This window comes from Gymnoscopelus microlampas, assembly GCF_963454915.1.
Source record: "Gymnoscopelus microlampas genome assembly, chromosome: 16".
Lineage (NCBI taxonomy): Eukaryota > Metazoa > Chordata > Actinopteri > Myctophiformes > Myctophidae > Gymnoscopelus > Gymnoscopelus microlampas.
This window is the reverse complement of record NC_139953.1, coordinates 38,693,189-38,713,381: the sequence shown is the minus strand read 5'-3', so window position 1 is coordinate 38,713,381 and position 20,193 is coordinate 38,693,189. Positions and strand designations below refer to the sequence as shown.

The following is a 20,193-nucleotide window of genomic DNA, read 5'->3' as shown; positions in this document are numbered from 1 at the left end:
CTCAGGGAAAAGGGCTTGTTTCCTGAGTCTTGAGCTCACGCAGGGGAGGAGCTGTTCACATTGAACAACTCAGTTAGTCATTCACATGGTGAAGAGGGTGAGGAAGGCCAACACGTGGATATAAGAACGTCTGCTAAATGCTAAAATTGTCTGAACCTGACACTTTTTTTCACTCCGGTCAGAAGTTCAAGTTATAATACTATACAGTATTGTGCTAATGCTCTGGTTTCCCTAACACAAAGGACCATCCCTAACCCTAACCCAACAACAAAACACTACAGATGTACTCATTATGTATACATTATATACTGTACACAATAGTGTACAGGATAACATTACATGTTATACAATAACAATGTGCGGCGTATCTCCATGTTTCAACTTTTTATGTTTTTTGGTAAATGAATGTGCTACTTTGTCACACTATGAGAAAAATGTCTTGAAAAGAATGAGATCTCTGTCAGTGGCGGTGAACGGATGGATTTGAAATGATGGAGATCTCCGTCCATGGCAGGGAATGTGTCTAGCTTGTGTGACTAAATAATAACTACATTGGATCCACTGGAACACAGGTTATTGTTCCAATTTCCTGAAAAGTAGTGGGTTTGGACATGGCGATGATGATATGGGTGTTCAGCAGAATCAGCACCCTGTCAGCCAATGTACCTGTTGTGAGCTTGTAGATCAACTATTTTTGTTGACTATTGTTCGCCTATGACTTGCCCAAAATAGGGATGCCAGAGTTCATGTGGATAATGATATTTTAAAAATGTTAAATGTTATGATGTTATGGAGTATAACATTCTGTGCCAATTGATTTTACTTTTGTCTTTACAGAAACAAGCAATAACAAAAACTGTGGTTGAACGTGGAGCAGATTTTGACAGCAAATTTTGATTTAGTTTTAGTCACATTTTAGTCATCTGAAATGTTTTAGTTTTAGTCTAGTTTCGACTAAATGTCTGTCTCTCTCTCTCCGTTTGTCTTGTTTCCCTGTTTCTTCGACTCTGAAGGACTTTGTCTTCTACGCCCCTCGGCTACGCATCAACAAGCGCATCCTGCAGCTGTGCATGGGCAACCACGAGCTGTACATGCGCCGGCGCAAGCCCGACACCATCGAGGTGCAACAGATGAAAGCTCAGGCCAGAGAGGAGAAACACCAGAAACAAATGGAGAGGTACATAACATGTACACAAGTCCAGCTTCACACTCTTTGAGTGAAATTATTGGAAGCAGACAACACACTGGATTGGACAATAGATGTGCCGCCATTTTGTTAGTAGTTCGGACATGCGGTTGCAGTTACGGCTCTCCAGCGCGAGAATCGGAATCGATTTTATTGTCAAATCACAGGTTTACATGTTTTTTTAAAACGTTTTTTTTTTTGTGCAAGCTCCATAATTTTGAGTTATTGCCAGAAAGAGATGAGACTAGGGGGAGCAAAGAGAACAAACAAAAGAGAAATCAAACAAAACATATCTACATAAGTACTGTACACATAGCATGTCCACTTCCAGGGACCCTCAGAAGTAAAGACTTGTATATAAAAAAAAAAAGTATATCTAGATTTGCACACATTTCACGATTACAAAAAATTAGCTTTTATATCTGTTGTTTTGGAATAGCCAACCAATGTGCTGTATATAGCTAAAGAGTATCGGCACATTGCCAGGTTCAAGAGGGAGAATGTATGGATTGTAGCTTTAACCCTAGCTTTAACCCTACAGATTTGAACGTGTAGAAAGACATGCACACACACCACTGTACGAATAGCTCATTATCAGCTTAATGGAAAAACATTACGTTTTGGTTTCAATGCAAAAATAAATGTGTAGTACGGAATTAAATATTTGCTCTGCTACATGCAGGTAAATAATATCAATAATAATCAATATTTGTCTTGCCTTATGCATACAGTATATTTATACGATTTGTAGGGGGGGAAAAACCTCTTCCCCCGAATGGTTGAATTGAACGTAAAGTGATCCCAGAGCTGCTCTCTGCAGCTACTGGTCTCAGCTGTCTGAACAGTGTCTGTCCAGCACAGCTGTTCAAACACAGTGATGTAACTCATGGCTGCAGTGCACACTGCATCTGTCTCTTAACACTATAGTCCCCTCTGTAAACCAGTGGTTCTCAACCTGTGGGTCGGCACCCCCAAGGGGTGGGTCCCCAGATGACAGTAATAAAGTGACAATTTAAGGACTTTTAAGACCTTTTTAATATCTAAAAAAAATGGAAAAGAAGTGAAATGGAAAAAAGCCCATTACTGCATTAAAAGTAATCAACAAACTATACAATAAAAACTGGTCAAATATTGGCCAAATTGTCAAATAATATAGAAAAAGGCAAAACATTGTGAGCTTGTAGATCAGCTTTTTTCACGATATGTATCTGTAGAATCGGGTCAAACGAAATGTAATGCCACAACTCCTACAATTCCAAGAGCTTGTCAGTGTGGGTCCCCGGTTCAAACATGATTATTTTTTGGGGGGGGGGGGGGGGGGGGGTCGTTGCCTGAAAAGGTTGAGAACCACTGCTGTAATAGACCACTAGTTGTGGGGCAGCAGTCAGTCGCCCATTAGAATACCACTTGAGTATTGAAAGTAAGGGTGTTGAGCTAAAAAGCATTGTTTTACACTTTGGCTATTCAAAAATAGCAGATACACAAGCTCATAGCGCGGCACCGAGTGCCGCGCTATGAGCTTGTAGATCTGCTATTTTTGAAAAATCGTGAAAATATGTGCAAATCGTTGAATATATATTCTTTTAAAGCAAACATTTTTTAACTGAAATCTTTGCTTCTGGGGGTCCCTGGAACAAAATATTTTGTGATGGGGTCCGCGGCCAAATACATATCATTTTGGGGGTCCTTGACATGAAAAAGTTTGAGCACCACTGATATAGAAACATACGTTTTTCAGAATACTGTTGGGATTTAGAAGACATTTGTAGAATCGGCTTCAGGTCTTAATGGGTTAAAAAAAAAAGAAAAAGAAGAAGAATCAGCCAGACCTTTCTCTGGGCTTTATGAAAGGCATACACATAGCATAATATGCAGCAGGTACATACATGAGGTTAGAAATAAGATTGCCAACACATCGGGTGGTCAACATAGTGTAGCACAGATAAAGATCCGTCTTCAAGAGTATTATTTCTTTTCTATAAAAATGGCAGATCTTCAAGCTCACACAGTGTCGCATCGTGACGCTGTGTGTGCTATTTGTCGTATAGCGAAGTACAGTATATAGGCCAGGGCTTAAGTGGTTAACGTGATGCCTGCTGGCTTCAGTACCATCTCATGAAAACCAAAATGCACGGAAAGACAAAAGATCGAGTGTGTGCGTGCGCTTGTTGTTTTAGTGGTCGTTAAGCAGTGTCAGCTCTCATTGTGTGTGTGTGTGTGTGTGTGTGTGTGTGTGTGTGTGTGTGTGTGTGTGTGTGTGTGTGTGTGTGTGTGTGTGTGTGTGTGTGTGTGTGTGTGTGTGTGTGTGTGTGTGTGTGTGTGTGTGTGTGTGTGTGTGTGTGTGTTATCTGCAGGGCCCAGCTGGAGAACGAGAAGAAGAAAAGAGAGGCCATCGAGAAAGAGAAGGAACAGATGGAGAGAGAGAAGCAGGAGCTCATGATGAGACTCTACCAGTTTGAGGAGAAAACCAAGAAGGCAGAGAAAGGTAGGAGGCTTCATCCATTACCTTTGCCTCGACAGTAGGCTGTGTGTGTGTGTGTGTGTGTGTGTGTGTGTGTGTGTGTGTGTGTGTGTGTGTGTTTGTATTACTATACTTATGAGGACCAAACGTCCCCACAAGAATAGTAGATTATGAGAAAAAGATGTTGTGAGGACCATTTTCTTGGTCCTCACAAGATAAATTGTTATTTTATGGTTGAAAAAAGATTTTTAGAGCTATGTTTATAATTAGACAAAGATTCAGCTTGGGGTTAGGTTTAGGGTTTATACCTTTAGAGGTTAGGTTTAGGGGGTTGGGGTTTGATTTTCCCCTATTTTATACTTCAAACACTGGAAAATAGCCGATCTACAAGCTCACAACGTGTCGCAGCGCGACACGTTGTGAGTTTGTAGATCTGCTATTTTTCAGCTTTAGACTTGCGGTTAAAAATGCCCCCAAAAAAATCATAAATCAATCATAAAATCGTCTTCCTAAAATGTTGACGTCCTCGCAAGTATAGTAATACAAACGTGTGTGTGTGTGTGTGCGCACTTGGATTGCTATACTTTTGAGGGCAAAATGTAGCCACAAGGACGGTAGGATTTTCCTTGTCCTTATTTTTATTGTGAAAAAAAAAAAAAACGGTTACGGTTGGAATCTATTCTTAGTCGTGTGCCGCCATTGTGTTGAGTTGTGAAAACAGCCAATCTACAAGCTCACAATGTGTTGCAGTGTGTCGACACACAAAAAAATGGCATTTATGAAATTGCTGTCCTAAAATGTTGTTGTCCTCACCACAAGTATAGTAATACAAACGTGCGTGTGTGTGTGTGTGTGTGTGTGTGTGTGTGTGGATGTTTTGTGTGTTGTAGGTCAGACATGTGATATTACAGGTTTTTCCACGTTTCCTGTTTTTATTTTTAGTAGTGCACCTTGCAGATGCTGGTTAACCATTTCAACCATATACTTCAGTTGACTGCTGCCCCCCCCCCCCCCCACATTTTTCCTCCTCTACACCAAATGTATTAACCCATTGAATCCGGCAACGCAATCCGTGTCATTTTAGATTTGAGCTATGACCGTTATTAAGCTTGCAGATCTGCTTTTTTTCGTAAAACTTTGTGCAAATCTTTGAATATATATTTTTTAAAGCAAACATTTGTAAAATACTTTTGTTCCAGGGACCTCCAGAAGCAAAGATTTGAGTTACAAATGTTCACTTTAAAAATATATATATTCAAAGATTTGCACAAATGTTCAACATTTAAAAAAAAATAGCAGATCTACAAGCTCATAGCGCGGATACGCTATGAGCTTGTAGATCTGCTATATTTGAATAGCCAAATAAATCTTAAATGCCAGAGATGTGTGCCGAATGTTTGCCTATTATGACATTTCCAGAATATGGATGCTTGGGTTCTACGTCTATGCTATTTCACAGGTCCTAATGCACCATGCGCTATTTTATTGGCTGCTAGGGTCTTACAAAGCACACCGGCTTCTCTTTCACAGAATTGTGTATTGATAATAATACATTAAAGGTAGGGTAAGTGATATTTTTGGGTTAAAACAAAAATTATTTTGTTAAAAGGTTAAAGCACTATATTCTGATAGTAATCATTGCTATAGAGTGTTTGTTCAGTAACAGGAGTTTCCCCGTCTCTCCAGCTCTTTAATAAACAGAAAATACATTTTCCGGTAGGTGTCAAAATCTCAGCCAATCAGGAGAAAGTACCCATTTGTAAGCTTCATTTTTATACTGTTCCAGTTCCAGTTTCGCCTGCTCATTTCTTAGTGTCATCACTTCCAATTTCACTTGTTTAATCTATATCCTCATTGGGTTCTCTATCCTGATTGGATAAAATTGGAAATGAAACTGAAATAAAAATGCATTTTCTGTTTTATAAAGAGCTGGAGAGACAAGGAGACTCCTGTTACTGAACAAACACTCTATAGCAATGAGTACTATCAGAATATAGAGCTATTTAACACTTATTTTAACCAAAGAAAATCACTTACCCTACCTTTAAAAAAAATCACTTACCCTACCTTTAAGCGTGCAGTCCAGAACTTATTTTTAGTTCAACATTATTTTAACCAATCTGTATGGTATGTTAATACCATATAACTAGTACATCTGCAGCGGTTGGACTTGGTCTCCCTACACTTCCATTGAGCCCTACTCAGAGTCTCTCCCGGATGACTGAGCTTCTTTACTCCTATCCCACTGGTTCTCAACCTGTGGGCCCAGGCCCACCGGTGGGCCTTGAGGGTATTGCAAGTGGGCCCCCCAAATAATTAGTGACCAACATTGCATGACCATAGGTGAGCGTAGGAGATGAGATTGACCGGGTAGATCGAAAGCTTTGGCTTAATGGCTTCTGACTCAGCCGTCTCACGTTTCAATTAGGCTAAAGCAAAGGAGCAGTTTTAACCCATTAAATCCCGGAACTGTGTCATTTTAGATTTATTTGGCTACTCAAAAATAGCAGATATACAAGCTCATAGCGCGGCACAGAGTCCATTTGGTTCCATTTGTACTCTCACATGGGGGTCCTTGAAAAGTCACAAGAACCACTGATGGTAGGAGTCATTATTTATTATCATAAAGCGTCCATCTCTCTGTCTTCACACAGACCTCCAGGAGCAGCTGAGCAGAGCCATGACCCTGGAGCAGGAGAGGAGGAGGGCGGAGGACGAGGCGGCGCGTCTGGAGGCCGAGCGCCAGGCCGCCCTGCTGGCCAAGGAGGAGCTGGCCAGACAGGCCGAGGACCAGATGAAGGGACAGGAACAGCTGGTCAGCACAATGTCCTTATTTATGCCCACCATTTTTACATGCACACACACACGTGCTGCACACACACACACACACGATTTCTGCGATCAGGGACACTAAGGTTTTTGTTCACCATTTCCCACATTATTTTCTCAATTCAACAGCTGGTTTGCTCATTGCTATCTGCCTATAGCCTGATTATCATACTGAAGCTGCCTGGAGCTTCAGTATGAGTATTGGCTTCCAGTGTAGGCGATTACGAGGAGGAGGGGATTCGAATTTCCCTAAACCAATCACAAGAGATCCACGGATCCGCCTACATCTGACGTCCATCGCACAGCTTTATTTAGCAGATATTCGCTGATTGGCTTGTCGTTAGACCCACCCCCACCTCCGACTCTCATTGGACAATACATTTTTGTACCGAATAAATCCTTGGTTCACATGACATTACAACACCAGACCAAGAGAGGCAGTGGGCGCGGCCTAGCCTGTCCACCTACTTTATACTGTAATTCTCTGCTGAAACAACTTTGGCTATAGTATATGATTTTTATGTTGGTTTTATAATAATAATAATAATGTTTTATAATTTAGGTGTTAAGCAGACGCTCTTATCCTGAGCGACTCACAAGTGTGAGATGAGTAAGCCGAGTAGGCTTGTAGATCTGCTACTTTCAGCTTTTCAAACCCTCAAACAACAGGGTAAATTGTCACATAAATACAGTGCAAAGAGAACAATGTAGTGACTCAAAGGATACCAGGTAAACATCTGAAGCCCAGTCCACTCCAAAGAGTCACAACGCAACTTGTTATTTGCAACTAGGGCTGTCACTGTCACGATTACACATTTTTAAGATGAGGATTCATTGTCACTCAAATAATTGTGATTAATGATTTAATTGTGTTTTTGGCATTGTTGAACATTGTAACATATAAATAAAATCTTAATTTCTGTTTGCAATTTAGGCTTCATAATCGAAACACAGGGCAGAAAACTTTAAATATACAAAGAAATTAGTGACATATTTAATCATTTCCAAAATAGCTGAAATAGCTGATCTACAAGCTTACAACGCGTTGTAAGCTTGTCGATCAACTATTTCACATAATTGCGATTAGGCGATTATGTAATAATTGTGACAGGCCTAATTGCAACCTGTTGCAGGTCGGTGCAGTTATAGGATTGTGTTGAACTGTGCTTAAGTCAATGAGGAGCATATTTTGAATGATCAATTTCTAATCAATGGAGAAATGATTTTTGATTTCTTGCCCACCTTTGGAAGTTACATCATGGCAAGGTAACTACACAACCCAAACCTCTACCGAAGTGGTCTTGCCCTTTAACCACTTAAACTGTATAGTTTGTTGACCCGTGTCCCTTTGGTGTCTAGTAGGCAGGCCCCCCTGATTGTTTCCCTCTATACCAAATCTCTTTACCAAAAAATAGCAGATCTACAAGCTCACAATGCATCACGATACAATGCGTTGTGAGCATGTAGATTGGCTATTTTCGGCGAATATACACCCCCAGAATAGGGACACTGTAGTGTAGCTAGGAGTTCATGTGGTTAACTGCTTCGGGTGTGCTTCATTTAATAGTGCCAGACACAGAAACAGCCTGGAAAAGAGACACAATGACTTTTTTAACATGCCAGAATGCTTAGAGTTATTATTATGTGACCCTGGTCTGTATCCACACAGCCATGTTGCTGTTTGGAACATTGTGAAAAGCTGGGCAGTGGCAGACCACTACCAGTACCAGACAAAACCACTTTGTCCCCCGGTGGGACCGCACCCAATTACTCCAGACTGGCCACCCCCACCCCACCCCCTACTAAATCACCCTCCTACCCCGTCCCCTCTGTGGACCACCCACAGCAGCCTGGGGTGGGCCCAGCCTAGCTCCCTCCTTCATTCTAACTGTCAAAGCAATAAAAACTGGATGAAGAGCTTTTTTAACTTCACAGTCAAAACACTGGAATTTGCTTTTGGGAGGCCAGACACAAACCCCACCATGCCATCCCAACCCATTCAACCAAAAATGATCAAAAATAGTCACAACGCATCACAAAGTGAGCTTGTAAATCTGCTATTTTGATATTCTTTGGGCGGAGAACTTATAATATGCTTAAAATAAGTGTTAAATAGCTCTATATTCTGATAGTAATCATTGCTATGTGTGTTTGTTCAGGTAAGGATACCAATTTTTCCAATCAAGAGAGCGATTTTATGCAGGACACGGGATAAACACGTGAAATTGGAAGTGATGAAAAGAACATGCAAACAAATCAATGTGATCTGTTTTGTTTTACTAAAGAGCTGGAGAGACGGGGAGACCCCTGTTACTGAACAAACACTCTATAGCAATGATTACTATCATTCAGCCTTCACTTTTTAACAAAACACTTTTTGTTTTGTACCAAAATATATCACTTCCACCTACTTTTAAGATTCTGTAGGAATTGATTCAGTTATTGTACCGTACATTTAACAATTAATAGGTGAACATACCGAATGGATTTGTGTTTAAATATTTGAGCATTAGCTGCACCACAATTCACTATTCCGTCTGTCGGTTGGAAACCTCATGTGTCAGAAAGGATTCCAAATTCTAAAGTAGCAAAAGTAGCAGATCCACAAGCTCAAAATGCATTGTTCGCACTGCATTTCGAGCTTGTAGATCTGCTATTTTTTATGCTTTTGTGTGACGCTGTAGTATGATAAAGTAGGGCGTTCATTTACGGGGGAAAAAGTTCAAATATGGAGATGAGAGGCAACAATTTCACATTTCACCTAAAATTCACAGCTTGCATCATCATAGCTGCACAGCATCATGCAACAAACTCGAGCATTTATTTTACTCAGCAACCGATTTTCCAGTTGGACACCTTTCACTAGGGCGGCGTCACGGCCCAGCGGGCGTCAGCGCCTCGGCTTTGTGCTGTTGTGTAATGTGTACGTCTCGGACGATACACACACACACACACACACACACACACACACACACACACACACACACACAGTTTAACCCTTTAAGACCTGAACGCATCTGTGTCATTTTTAGATTTGAGCTAAAAAGCATTATTTTACACTTTGGCTATTCAAAAATAGCAGATATACAAGCTCATAGCGCGGCACATGAGCTTGTAGATCTGCTATTTTTGAGAAATCGAGAAAATGTGTGCAAATCTTTGAATATATATATTTTTTTTTTTTAAAGCAAACATTTGTAACTCAAATCTTTGCTTCTGGGGGTCCCTGGAACAAAATATTTTGAGATGGGGGTCCGCGGCCAAATACATATACATTTTGGGGTCTTTGACATGAGAAAAGTCTTCTAAAAAAACTGTTAGGATTTAGAATACATTTTGTAGCCCAACCTGAATCTTTTCCCTATTGTTAACGTAACCCCCCCAAATCTGTTTTAACCTCAATACCACCATTTCTCTTGTTGTGCGGATCAGGAAAATGGTCTATTTCTCAAATTCTACTATACTTTTGATGACATTTGGCCCTCGCAAGCATAGTAATACAAGTACACACACACACGCACGCACGCCAACACCCACACTCACTCACCAAAAGCAGCTGCACTGTTTAATTTGGTGGCTGTGTTTAGCTAGCGCTTAATTAGCTGGTGTATGGTATTGTTGTGACTGGAATGAGTCAGAATGAACTCGCTCACCTTTTTGAGCTTGTTGAGCCGTTCCTTACAGACGGCGGAAAGATGACGAAAGGGCACGTACAATATTATAATTACACACACAATAATGTCACTAAACTGATGACTTGACATGATGACACAAACATACCTCTACCCAGTGTTTGTCCTAATTGTTTTACATGTGATTGTACACGCTCTTATGTTAGTTATTTGTTTAATCAAACTGTTTTTTTTTATTTTGCTTTGTTGTCTGTTTTTAACCTTGCTCTGTGCAGCACTTTGGAACTTTGTTTGGAAAGGTGCTATACAAATAACATTCATTATCCTTATCATTGATTACTTAACCCAAGACCGGGAAAGCATCTGTGTAACTTACTTTGACCATATTTTATACTTTGGCTATTCAAAAATAGTAGATGTACAAGCCCATCGCGTGCTATGAGCTAGATGTGCTATTTTTGAAAAATCTTGAAAATTGTGTCAAACTTTTAGCGAATATTTTTAACTCAAAGATTTGCTTCTGAGGGTTCCTGGAACAGACTATTTTGAGATGGGGGCCAAATACATTTCATTTTGGTGGCCCTTGACATGAAAAAGTTTGAGCACCACACTTAGCAACATACTTTACTGTTTCAGAAAAGGATTTAGAAGACATTTGTAGAATCGGCCTCAGGTCTTAACCCATTTAGACCGGGAAAGAATCTGTGCAATTTTTGTAATCCAGAAGTTGGAACAGAGTAAAAAATATTCGCTTTAAATTATATTTATTCAAAGATTTGCGCAAGTGTTCACGATTTTTCAAAAATAGCAGATCTACAATTTTTGAATGGCCAAAAAAATATTAAAGTGACACAGATGCGTTCCCGGTCTTAATGGGTTAAGTATCATTTTATAACATCGATTTGATTATTTGTTTCACCCCTATTTTGAGTGACACATTCTCACACAGAACAAACACAATCATGGATTCTCGTTTTGGTAACAGAAATACAGTCTGACGATTGTGTGTTTTGTGGTGGTGTGTGCGTTTTGTGTGATTGCGTTGTGTGTTTGTGTTGTTGTTGTGTGTGTGGTTGTGTTGCTGTGTATCAGGCTGCAGAGCTTGCAGAGCACACGGCCAAGATCGCCCTGCTGGAGGAAGCCAAGAGACGCAAAGAAGAGGAGGCGGACACATGGCAACACAGAGTAAGACCCCCATACATACAGTACACCCCCATACATTCCCCCTGACGCGTGATTTGGACATTTTCTGTCGGCGTACCAACAGATATGTTCAAATTGTCTCTCTTGTATGCTTAGGCACAACACAAATTGCACAGCCGTCCCAACAGAAATGACATCATGCTCAACACACATTTTAGACTGCAAGAGCAGCACTGTTAACCCCCCACATCCCTGTGATAATGATATAGAATATAATGAGAATATTATTCTGGAATTGGTCGCTTTCACTGCTGTTTCCTCAGCAGAAAACTATCCGTTCCCTTTTTTGAATTCAATGGATTAAGTTACAGCCGTCTGCCAGCCTGCAGATGGATGGATCATGGAAGCTATATTGATAATTCTCATCACCAAATGCCTAGTCTCACTAGTCTGTACTGTCATATCTCACGTGAGTAGCAAGTACTGTACTCGACTATTCCACCAAGAATGAGGGTGTGTGTGTGTGGGGGTGTGTGTCAGGGACGTCACGGGCTCTCAGAAGGTGGGGGGGATGGACTTTCGGTGGACTATACCCCTTATTTTACACTTTGGCTATTCAAAAATAGCAGATCTACAAGCTCATAGCGCGGCACCGAGTGCCGCGCTATGAGCTTGTAGATCTGCTATTTTTGAAAAAGCGTGAAAAACATTTGTAACTGTCAAATGTAAACAAATTCTGTATTTCGCGTTTTTTGGGCGGATTTTGTTAGTTTTTTTTTCGTGTTTTGGTTACTTTATTTCGGGTATAGGGTTAGGGTTAGGTTATTTAATTCTTATTTTTGCTTGATTTTACCGATTTATTATCAAAACAAATATATATATATATATTTTTTTTTTCAAAAAGTGGGGGGTATGAAATCACGGATCTGTGAGAGTGGAGGGTGTCGTGTCGTACGCACAGTGAATGGCCGTGAGGCCCCTGGTGTGTGTGTGGGGCTGTCAGGGGGTATGTATGTACGCTGTCTAGGTTAAATCTATGTATCAGTGGTTCTCAAACCTTTTATTCAATTATTCACAAACTTTCCTAAAATGGCCAAAGTATAAAATCGCATTAAAGTGGCTAAACTAACTGCTAATTTTGCAGGGGACCCCCTGGAACCCTCTCAAGGACGCCAGTGTCTCCCCAGACCCCACTTTTAGAACCACTGACTTACCTAAAAAGAACTGATCAATGCCAATTGTTGTTGGCTAATAAATAGTTAAGATAATGCACGGTGCACGGTGGCGCAGTCGTTAGCGCTACAGCTAGAAGGTCCTGGGTTCGATTCCCGCCGGGGGCGTGTTCTCTCCTCCGTGTCATCGGTGCCCATACTCTTGGTGGGGTTGGCGAAAGGGACTTTCTGTGTGGAGTTTGCATGTTCTCACCGTGTCCCCTAGGGTAGGTACCCTCGCAAAAAAACATGCAGTAATCCTGGTTTCTATACTGCCTCCCCCTGGTCAACCGGGGCGCCTGATGGAGGGGAAAGGAACTGGTTGGAATAACGTGTTCCTTCCACACGCTACGTCCTACCGGGTAAACTCCCCCCTGTCAGGTGATAAGCAGCGGCCTGCTCACTCCTCATGCATTGAAGCAGTGGTGGAAAGTAACGAAGTACATTTACTTAAGTACTGTACTTACCGGTAAGTACAATTTTGAGATATTTGTACTTTACTTGAGTATTTCCAATTTCCAATACTTGTACTTCTACTCCACTACATCTCTGAGGCAAATATTGTACTTTTACTCCACTACATTTATTTGAAAACTTTAGTTACTAGTTACTTTGCAGATATAAATTATGATATAATGAAACATACATTAACCACTTCAGCCCTATTTTATACATTGGCTATTTGAAAATAGCAGATCTACAAGCTTGTAGGTCTGCTATTTTCAAATATTTGGTACTTTTACTTTTGGTACTTCAAGTACATTTTGATATCAATACTTTTGTACTTTTACTGAAGTAATTTTTTTATTCTGAACTTTTACTTGTAACAGAGTATTTTTATTTTGCAGTATTGGTACTTTTACTTAAGTAAAGAATTTGAGTACTTTTTCCACCACTGCTCTCCCCAGGTCGGCAGAGGGAGAGTAGCGCCCGGGATTACAGCTTAGGCATTGGCACTGGGTGAAAAAAAAATGGGTTACAAAAATCGTGGAATGAAAATAAAAAAAAAAGATAATGCATTTTGTTGTACGACGACAATAACGTCATTCTTACCGTCTCTCAGGCCAGGGAGGCTCAGGATGACCTGATGAAGACCAAGGAGGAGCTCCACATGGTGATGACGGCGCCGCCGCCGCCCCCTCCCCCGCCCATGTACGACCACCTGGACGCCGTGGAGAACAACGACGACGACAACGACAGCGAGTCCAACGCCAGCACGCACAGCGCCGACTGGCAGAGCGGCGAGTTCAACGACCACCGCAACGAGGAGGACCGCGTCACCGAGGCCGAGAAGAACGAGCGCGTCCAGAAGCAGCTCATGGTGAGGAGGAGAAGACGACGAGGACCCCTAGTGGCCAGTGGCTGTCGGGGTGGAAACCTCATGTGTCTGAAACTGTTACTTTTCAGGATTGAAAATTCCAAAATAGCGAAAATAGCCGATCTACAAGCTTGTAGATCGGCTATTTTGTGCTGCTTTTGTGTGACTCCGTAGTGTGACGAAGTAGGGCATTAATTTACAAAAAAATATATTGTTAACCCATTAACACTCTACCTGCCGGTCCCGTAGCCTACGGGCCGGTAAATCCAACTGTAAAGCGCCGATCCCGTAGCCTACGGGCCGTGGTGCTTTTTCCTTTTTTTCAAAAAAAAAAACCTTTTTTCAATTTTCTACACAGACCATTTCATTGTAACACCACCGGAAAGCCCTTATTTGGGATTCCGGTTTTGCCGATGCCGTCAGCCCTCATTCTAATGACGAAACTGAAACTCAATTTTCTCCTTGTTGTTTTCTTCTCCTCGTCGATCACTGTTTAACATAAACCGTTCTAACTACAACATGGAGGCACCGTTTGACACGTGTTCTTCAGTGGTAGAAGCAGGCAGATGTCTGCGATGTTTACAAACAGTGCACGGCTCAATTTTAAGGATTTTAACAAGGTCTATGGCGACGTGAAAAAAACAACAATAAAACGTTGGCACTGGTGAGTACATTATGAGATTAACCTATGGCGGTCAATGTGTTAAGACCTGGAACGCATCTGTGTCACTTTAAGATGTATTTGGCTATTGAAAAATAGCAGATATACAAGCTCATAGCGCGGCACCGAGTGCCACACTACGAGCTTGTAGATCTGCTATTTTTGAAAAATCTATTTTTTTTCCCCCAAAAAACTGTTAGGATTTAGAATTGTTTTAAGAATAGCCTCAGGTCTTAAAGGGTTAAATATGGAGAGAAGAGGTTTCTGTCAGACCAGCAACAAAATAATCCTTAGATCTCGTTTGGTTCCTGTAATCATATTTTCAGTACAGTAGAAGAGGCAACTAAATAATTCCAGTGGGGTATTTTAATTTGTGATTACTGTGTTAACACATTTTATCCATCATGTTATTGTGTATGTATGCACACATAATTATTATTAGGGCTTTCACAGAGATGTATAGAAGTGCCATTAAGAGCTTGAATGGAGCCTGCTGTTTGATGTGAAGAGTGCACACTGCAGTTACATTATGGAAGAGCCACTACATGGCAGAAGGGTACTTTACAACACCTTGATGATACCTAACCTGGAAAGGCCACCAGGACTAGAATCCTAGTCCTTTTCATTTGTGTGTGTCATTTGTGGCCCTGTTTTCGGAGACACACAGCGTATGAGTTAGATGAACAGAAAGCCGAAATGTATGTGTGTGTTTGTATTACTATACTTGCGAGGACCAAAAGTCCTCACAAGTATAGGAATAGACGTTGTGAGGACCATTTTCTTTTTTAGAGATAAGTTTACAATTAGAAAAAGTGGGCTTGTAAATTTTTCCCTATTTTATACTTAGTTGTGCAGCGATGTCAAACACCGGAAAATAGCTGATCTACAAGTTCACAACGTGTCGCGATGCGACACGTTGTGAACTTGTAGATCAGCTATTTTTCGGCTTTAGACTTGCGGTTAAAAATGCCCCAAAGAAATCATGAATCAATCATAAAATCGACTCCCTAAAATGTTGATGTCCTCACAAGTATAGTAATACAAACGTGTGTGTGTGTGTGTGTGTGTGTGTGTGTGTGTGTGTGTGTGTGTGCGTGTGCGTGCGCCAACATGACGTTCTGTACAGGAGCTGTCCATGCTGGCTGGCACACAGTAACACCTAAATGAAACAGACCCCTAATTAAAGCTACACTCTGGGACTTATTTGAATGAATAAAAGGTTATTTTAACCAATCTTTATGAATAAAAGGTTATTTTAACCAATCCGTATGGTAGAGTATAGACAGAGAAACAACGGACATACAGTATATCTTTAAACCACTTAGTGAATCCTAAACTTAGTGAATTCCTAAAGTTCTCCTCAGAAAAGGGATGCTAGGTTTCGAGTGGTTATGGTAAAAAGAAAAATCATATCACATAAAGATTTGGCGGACCCCCTCTAGTAACTCTGAGGACCCCCTAGGGGTCCCGGACCCCCTGTTGAAGACCCCTGCTGTAAACTGAAGAGAAAAAAAAACGTTTTTTTTCCCCTTTTTTTCAAAAGGGCACTTCTGGTCAAGAGGGCAAAGGGCAGGTGCTCTAGCACCACCTAGAGTCTATCTGTGCACGTCCCTGCAGGGATGGTTTTGGTTGGGTCTGACTCCTTTTCCCTTTTGCCTCCTCTCTCCCCGTCCAGGCGCTGACCTCAGAGCTGGCGCAGGCCCGCGACGAGTCCATGAAGACCCAGAACGACCTGCTGCACTCGGAGAACGTGCGCGCCGGCCGAGACAAGTACAAAACCCTGCGGCAGATCAGGCAGGGCAACACGAAGCAGAGGATCGACGAGTTCGAGGCTTTATAAAGAGGCTGGAGCTGCAGCCTCGCACCCTTTCTGAATGGTCACCCCTCACACCACGCACGCACGCACGCACGCACGCACACACACACGCACACACACACACACACACACACACACACACACACACACACACACACACACACACACACACACACACACACACACACACACACACAAACGGACTGGGAGTTCATTGCATAAACATGCATCAGTCACACATCTATGTGGCACACACACACACACACACACACACACACACACACACACACACACACACACACACACGACTGGAGCAGTATAAGGACAGTGGCAGACATTCATCACCACTTGAAGCCTAATTTATACTCTTGTTAGGGCTGGGCAATACAGCATATCAATATTATTTCCATATCGTGATATATGAGACTAGATATTGTCTGGGATTTTGGATATTGTAATATCATGATATGGCCTAAAGTGTTGTATTTTCTTTTTTTCCTGGTTTAAATCACTTATAGCCCTAATTTTATACTTTTCAAAAACTGACGACAAAAGTTTTAAAAGACATATCCACATAGCCGATCTTGTAGATCGGCTAGTTTCACTATTTTTTTTTTTGAAAGATTAATAAGAGAATGTATATTATCGTCAATATCAAGGTATTTGGTCAAAAACATTGTGATATTTTGTCCTTATCCTCCAGTTCTATACTTAAGTGGTTCTCAACCTTTTCAGGCCGTGAACCCCCCAAAATAATCATATTTGGGGACCCCCCAGATAAATATTGTGAAAATAGCAGATCTATATAAGCTCACAACGCCTCGCGTTGTGAGCTTATAGATATTTGACAATTTCACCAATGTTTGACCATTTTGTATCGTACAGTTTGTTGATTACTTCTGCTAATGGTAATTCTTTTTTTAGGTATTAAAAAGGTCTTTAAAAGTCCTTAAATTGTCACTTCACTGTCATCTGGGGACCCCCCCAACATCATGTGGGGACCCCCCTGGGGATCCCGACCCACGGGTTGAGAACCACTGCTATACTTACGTAGGACGCCAGCGTCGCGCGATGGATGACAATGAAGCTTAACCCTCACAGACACAGGCAAACTCCTGTAATACGGTCTGTCAGTGTGCAGGGCTTTCCAAAACCTTAGTGCCAAAAAAACTCCCTTCCTCCTAGAGCCACCAATCGTATTTCTTGTGTCATGATTGTAACGTGAACCTGTTTGGTTTCAGACCAAACCACCGAGGCTTTTTTTTTAACCAGAGGTGTGATGATAAAAGTAGTGGGAATAGCCAAAAAATAAATCGTATTCTTATTTCCATGACGCACATAGAATTATGTTAATCAAAGCCTTGCTTCTTTTTGTTTTTTGACGTTTTCTTATTCGTTGTGAAAGTTAGAAAGAGGACAATGCTTGTTTTTATTTTTGTTATGTTTTTCTTCCCCAAAACGGACCACTCAGAAAGCGGTGACGGTTATATGAAACATGCAGACATGAAGACTGTATGTAGTTTTGTTTTTTCTCCATTATATTTGGACGACTTCCATTTATGTTTAATATTGCTATACAGTAGCATCAAATCATGCCTATAGTTTGATATTTATACTGTATATGGGATATTAAAAGGGTATTTTATCTTGGTTTGTATATTTTTGCTATCTACTAATGATGACATTTAATGTTTCAAAGGTTCTATATATTGACCAAAATAATAGTAGTCTTATGTTTCTTTGTTTTTTTTTTTTTTTTTTTATCTTTTAGATCACTAAAGATTTAACTGTAAATTATTTTTTATGTTATAAGACATCCAGCCGCATGCCATCAAAATCAGTGAAGGAAATCTGTAGTTTGGTACTTTTTGATTAATTGCTTTATACCTTGCCGTTCACAGCATGTTTTGAGGAAAGGTTTTTACATCACACGATCAGATCTCCACGTCTCCATTTCATGGTTTATGTCTGTGCTGTCTGCCTGTCAGTGTGCTTCTAGTGCTTAATTTCTGCTTAGTCGTATGACAGTAATGCACGCCGTAAATAGCGGGTCAACAAGTTAACAACACGCCACGTTCAGAGCCCCACCAACGTCTTATGATGAAGTATAATTCAGGCTTAAACATGTCACTGTTGAATGAGGGATGGGAAGCTGTTGTTCCTCTATGAGTCTATGTTATAGAGGGGTGTGAAACTTAATTTTAGGTCGCAGGCCAGAAGTGCACGCTCTCATCAGCGTCCGTTGCCTCCGTGCCCTCATGAGTCGCAGTCTCTGCAATAACTACAGAAACCTTTCACTTTACAAAGTTTGTTTCTTATGAAAAAGCATTAGTTTTATGACCGGTGTCATTTTAGGCTATACGACATTTGTATTGTCTTGGTAGTCCCACCCTTTCCCTTTTTAATAAACCATTTATTAACAAACATTAGCAGAAACAAATGTAGAATTTAAATAATGATAAATGGAGGCTACACAACTGCTCTTAATTGTCATGAATATGCGTTTTTCTTCTTTCTCAAAAATGACCCCCCCCCCCCACCCGATGGCTGGTGATTGGACCCCGATGGCCCCCCAGGCCTCTAGTTTGACACCCCTGCACCATAAGCAGCCGTCTCTGTCTGTTTTCACTTTCTGGTCAAACTGTCCAAAGCTGCTAGATTTTTTTTGTTTTAAAAGCAGATGATGCCAAAACAATCGTTCAAACATCTGTTTTTAAGGTTTGGATTCATTTAACCACTTGAACCCCAGCATCCATATTCTGGGGGAACATTAGCTAAAAGAAGTTGATCTGCAAGCTCACGACGCATCGCAACGCGTCCCCCACTATATCCATGTTCTGGGGAACATTTGCCAAAAATAGCTGATTAACAAGCTTGATGCGTTGTGGTGGCTTGTAAATCGGCTATTTTTGGCCAAGAGATTTGGTGTACAGAGCGAATTCCGGTCCTGTTTACCAAGTCTAGAGGGTTTAAGTGGATAAAGGTTAGGATTGTAACCAGGGTTAGATTTGCTTGGGGAGGTCCCCCACTTTTGTTTTCTTTATAAATCAAACCCTGATTGTAACCAACTTTTCTAGGCTTGTAATGCATTAAACTAAAGGCAGTTTGGCCCTTAAGTTCATACCTGGAAGTTTTATCATCTCTCTGTTGTCCCTGGATGTGGAAGAGCATTTAATGACCTTAATGGAGACACAACACAGCTGGCCATTGTATTCAAACAGGATTTTATAATGAGGTGTTCAACATAATGACAATAAAAAAATCTATGATTACATACCTTTGTATGTTTACTTTGCATGTGGAATGTGCACCTTGCTGAAGCTACAGTACATTTACTGATGCCAGATCTTTAGGAAAGTGACTAAGTGCATTTACTCAACCGGAAGGTTCCCAGTTCAAATCCAACTTGGACATTTTTCCAACTTTTACTTGACTCTTGCACCTTCAAATCCCACACATGCTGATTTGCCATTTCCAAGATTTGATTTCCATGATTTGAGTCCCAAGATTCAAGACCCAAAAGAGTCTTGAGTCAAACCAATTACTCCCGCGGAGACATCAAATTTCTCTTTTGGGCCTTGAGCCAAGACTCAAGGCCCAAAAGAGAAATTTGATGTCTCCGCGGGAGTAATTGGTTCGACTCAAGACCCAAAAGAAGGTGAACTGACTGTAATCATTCAAAATGTCATATATAGAATAGAAACCCCATTCAAACTTTAAAATGTTTATCCTAATATGGACATTTTTGCCTGAAAAGGGATCTTTGAAATGTTTCATTGTTTTAGAATAGTACTCCTTTAAAAGTTCAGAGATTTATAATGGAGGTCGATGGAAGATTTCCTCAAAAAAACACTTTCACCTAGAAACTCCATTCACAGTTCAAAAATTCCACCTTACTGTGGACATACATCCTTGAGATGTTTTACTTTGAAATGA

The 20,193-nt window shown here is 40.9% G+C and overlaps 1 protein-coding gene across 4 annotated transcripts in view; it reads left to right on the top strand.

Annotated features, from left to right (window-relative positions):
* The window catches only part of ezrb (ezrin b), a 71,923-nt gene extending 52,392 nt beyond the window's left edge, over positions 1 to 19,531 (top strand). For 3 of the 4 annotated variants that reach the window (XM_084083296.1, XM_084083297.1, XM_084083295.1), the window contains 6 exons: positions 1,014 to 1,177; positions 3,541 to 3,671; positions 6,302 to 6,462; positions 11,201 to 11,293; positions 13,526 to 13,783; positions 16,117 to 19,531. In XM_084083296.1, coding sequence (XP_083939422.1) covers positions 1,014 to 1,177; positions 3,541 to 3,671; positions 6,302 to 6,462; positions 11,201 to 11,293; positions 13,526 to 13,783; positions 16,117 to 16,281 — 972 coding nt within the window. In that variant the 3' untranslated portion in view covers positions 16,282 to 19,531. The remainder of the gene's footprint in view (positions 1 to 1,013; positions 1,178 to 3,540; positions 3,672 to 6,301; positions 6,463 to 11,200; positions 11,294 to 13,525; positions 13,784 to 16,116) is intronic. The other variant, XR_014602642.1, reaches the window with a different exon arrangement.
* The last annotated feature ends 662 nt before the right edge of the window (positions 19,532 to 20,193 follow it).